General features: G+C 46.2%; 1 protein-coding gene across 1 annotated transcript; it reads left to right on the forward strand.

Moving 5' to 3' along the window:
• The first annotated feature begins 806 nt into the window (after positions 1-806).
• Positions 807-3,401, forward strand: LOC119275043 (translation machinery-associated protein 22-like). Its single transcript, XM_037555818.1, has 7 exons — positions 807-1,147; positions 1,268-1,351; positions 1,450-1,514; positions 1,681-1,762; positions 1,965-2,032; positions 2,116-2,199; positions 2,884-3,401. The coding sequence occupies exons 1-7, from the start codon at positions 985-987 to the stop codon at positions 2,938-2,940; spliced, it is 603 nt and encodes a 200-aa protein (XP_037411715.1). The 5' UTR covers positions 807-984; the 3' UTR covers positions 2,941-3,401.
• Positions 3,402-3,861: the final 460 nt, after the last annotated feature.

A 3,861-nucleotide genomic window follows, 5' to 3' on the forward strand; every position in this document is an offset into this window, starting at 1 on the left:
GGCTGAGCGCGTCCGCGAAAATCTCGCAGACCTGCGTATCCCGGCGCACGCGTGACGCGAAGCAAGCCACGAAACGTTTTTCTCTACACCCCCGCTTTCGTCCAGCTCTGTTCTCTCCTGCGGCGGCGGCGACCGTAGAAATCGAAGCACGACGACGGAGATCAGTGCGCGGCAGTATGGATCTCCCCTTCCCTATCTTCTTACTTGGCGTGTCTTCTCTCCTTCCTTTGTCATTTCTTCCATTGGAGCTGCTGAGCTGCAACCTAGCAGCGGTCATGGCGGCGGCAGACAGGTGAGTGTCATGCGACGGAGCCCTGCAGATGGAGGTCGGGCGTGCTGCACGCGCTGCGTATTGGGCGTGTCTGCCGGCTGCGCGTTGGACGTGCTTGCCTGACGTGCCTGCTGCGCGTGTTGTACGCCAGGGCTGGTTGCCGGGCTGCCGGGCGGGCGTGTGGGCCGCGCTTGCCGTTCTTGCGTGTGCGTGGTGTATATGTGTGCATGGTGTACTGATGTGTTTCACTTAATAATCTCCCCAAAATACTGGTTCTTTGATTAATTTTGTTCTACATCAGCCGAAAGGGGAAAAGGAACAGGAAATCAGTGGCTATCCTAACCATGCTTTATCCTTCACAACCAAACAAAATATAGGCTAACTTCATCCATCAACCAAACATAAAAAATGGCTATTCCTAACCAGCTGGATAGGGATACCCTTAGCCACCCTAGCATCTCCCTTGAACCAAACACATCCCTAAACAGACCGGCCCATTTAAATCGCTCGCCTCTGGTTGCCTGTGCGTTTGCCCGACATTTTGACGCAGCGAGCGTCAAATAGGAAATTCCAGAAAAATCGCACCCAAATCCGTCGAGCAGAACCAAATCCGTCACGACTCCACGAGCACTCGAGCAGGGCAACACAGATTCGCGCAGCCCACCTCGTCGAGCATTCCCCATCAGATCTGATCGAATCCGGCGGCGGCGGCGATGGCGGCGGAGAAGCCGGCCCCGGCGAAGGTGCTCTACTGCGGCGTCTGCGGCCTCCCCGCGGAGTACTGCGAGTTCGGCCCCGACTTCGAGCGCTGCAAGCCGTGGCTCCGCGCCCACGCGCCCGGAGTCTACCCCGACGAGCTCGTGGCCTCCTCCTCCGGTTTGCCCCATGACCTACCTACCTAGCCTTCTCGCTTGTTATCCCCCACTTCGTTTACGCCTGCCTTGTGTCGGTCCCGCTCTCTAATGCTGCGTGTGGTGGTTCGTTTGATCTGTGAAGGTGGCGATGATAAGGACGTGGGCAAGGTCGGCGAGCGCCTCCAGGGCGTCAGCATCTCCACCGCCGACGGCTCCACAAGCGCAGGTTGCTGTGAGCTCGTGCTTTGGCTATCTCCCCCCTCTTATTTGTTTAACCTAGAACTAGGACATGTTCTGTCAAATTGATGTGTGTTGTGTTTGCAGGGGGTGCTTCGGCATCCAAGACTGAAGAGGTGAAACGACTGCCGGGTGGTAAGCTCAAGAAAAAGGTTGGTTCCCTTTGCACACTTTACACAGTTCACTTTCCAGGTGTTTGACTTCACCCCTAGATGCTAGTCTGAAATTGAGGATTTGTTATTCTGGTTTGAGTTCGGGCCAATGTAGAATGCCTGTCTTGCAATGTTTTTGAATGCCAATGCCCCTTTTTATGTGTAGGACAAGCAAGAGGTTATTATTGAGAAGATTGTCCGCAACAAGCGCAAGTGTGTTACTGTGGTGAAAGGCCTGGATTTGTTTGGTGAGTGGTACACTTAACTGTTTGCAGCTAGTGAAGTAAAAAGATTGGAGATGAACATATTTTGAACTCTGTGGAAGAGGTTGCTCTGTAGATGCTAGATCCAGGCTTGAGCTGAACCTGCCTTGAAGTTTGATGATACTATCTGTTCGCTATTAAGGTTTGACATAGTTTAATAGATCGTGTATGTTTCCTGAACATTTAGGTGTAAAGCTGAGTGATGCTTCGAAGAAGCTTGGAAAGAAGTTTGCTACTGGAGCTTCGGTTGTCAAGGTAATCAGTTATCTATGGAACTACGAAGGCTTTTAGTGTTTCATTTAGGACTTGTCTAATTCTCTCTTTAATCTGTTCCCCAGGGCCCAACTGAGAAGGAGCAAATCGATGTCCAAGGAGACATATCATATGATGTTGTGGACTTCATTACAGCTACATGGCCAGATGTAATTTATCCATCTCTGCATCTTATTATGGTCTACATGTCATGTATGCTTTCATCGTCGTTAGCATTCTGATCAACTTGACAATGCATTCGGGTTCACATCACGCGGAAGACTGATGTTATCTTTGCGGTAGTGATTAGGAAATCCAAATCAGTAATCTCCTTCCAGACCAAGAAAGTGAAACTATAGAAGTCAAGGAATACTTATTAGTTATTACTTCCTGCTTGGTGTATATATATAGGAATGGAGAGCAACGTTGCTTTGTGGGGATCTGGCATTCAGTTGGTGCTTACATGGTAATAGATAATGGGGTTGGCTCAATGGTGTTTTGACCATTTGATGTTTGCTTAGAAGGTTATGTAGTAAATTTGTGGAATCAATCTCCTATGGTTTACCTTCTGTACTTTACAAACAAACCTCATCAATCCTTCATCAATTGCTGATATAGGTTCCATTTTAATGAAATATGTTTCGTAATACTCTGGTTATTCTGGATCTCAACTAGGATTCATTCTGCTTTAGACTAATAGGTAGCACAATCTGATATTATGTTTTTGCGGTTGAACACTGATAGAACAACTAATTTAGTTCTTCACCAGTTATTGACCTATCACCATAACCTGATTAAAGTTAGCAAGACTCTTTTTGTTCATGTTGGTTACTCCTTGCTTTTCTGTCTTTCAGGTTCCTGAATCGGCCGTATATTTCATTGAAGATGGAAGGAAGGCTGCTGCTGCTTGATTGAATATGGTTTACAAGGCAATACACCAGTGGAGTTACAAATATGATAGAAATATAAGGCAAGAGATGGCCGTTAAGGCATGCCTGTCACATGGGTTCTTAATCCTTACTCCCGAGATACTACTCGCTCCATTTTGACTTGTGGGTCAGTTCACAAGTGGTGTTTTAACTACCGCTGGCACGTCGCCTTCGTGTATCATCTTTTATTTGATAGTCGAGTTCCTCCTGCAGGCGAGTATGACATCCATATGTGGTTTATATATGTTTAATGTGTTTTTCAATCCTAGTTTCAGAACAATTCAGTACCAACTATCTGTGAACCTGCAGAGATAAGTGCAGATTAGTAGTGCTCCAGTCTCCTCTGCTTTCATAGGAACAGTCTGGTGTTTTGTATTACTTTGTATTGCATCCAGTAAGTTATAACCTACTTTTAGTGAGATAGATCTTTGTCGGTGTGCACCATTGGTATTTTGTCATCATTTTGTTGCAGAGTCCTGTGTGAACTAGATAGCCCATTATTATAGAAAAGAAGCAAGATAGATCTGGATGACGCATCATGAATTAGTGTGGCCATGTAATCATTTTAAAAGTATTTCCTATAAATCGTCATGATCATTAAACTTGTTCACCGAACTTGTTGCTGTGGTCCCCAGCTGATTTGTTCTTTAATTCAGAATCGGTCTATTTTTTTGCTTATACTGGGGCCTCACGCAAGGTTCGTCCGATGGAGACTTATATCACGGCCTGGCACTATTGTAGGCCGACACTGTAGAGGATCTTCACTTTTCATCAGGATTGTCTATCTTATGTTATTAGACCAAAAAAACAAATACTGTTACCTCCGTTCAGAAATACAAGATCTCTCAACTTTTTGTGAATCGGATCTATGTAGACACATTTAATGTGTTTGTTCTCTAATTT

This window comes from Triticum dicoccoides, chromosome 3B (genome assembly GCF_002162155.2).
Source record: "Triticum dicoccoides isolate Atlit2015 ecotype Zavitan chromosome 3B, WEW_v2.0, whole genome shotgun sequence".
NCBI classification, from domain to species: domain Eukaryota; kingdom Viridiplantae; phylum Streptophyta; class Magnoliopsida; order Poales; family Poaceae; genus Triticum; species Triticum dicoccoides.

What these genes read in the sequence shown, in the direction of transcription:
- LOC119275043 (XM_037555818.1), top strand. Translation starts at nt 985, where the DNA reads ATGGCGGCGGAGAAGCCGGCCCCGGCGAAGGTGCTCTACTGCGGCGTC. An exon ending in GCTCGTGGCCTCCTCCTCCG is followed by an intron (nt 1,148 to 1,267) that starts GTTTGCCCCATG and finishes TGATCTGTGAAG; the next exon opens with GTGGCGATGATAAGGACGTG. An exon ending in GAAAGGCCTGGATTTGTTTG is followed by an intron (nt 1,763 to 1,964) that starts GTGAGTGGTACA and finishes CTGAACATTTAG; the next exon opens with GTGTAAAGCTGAGTGATGCT.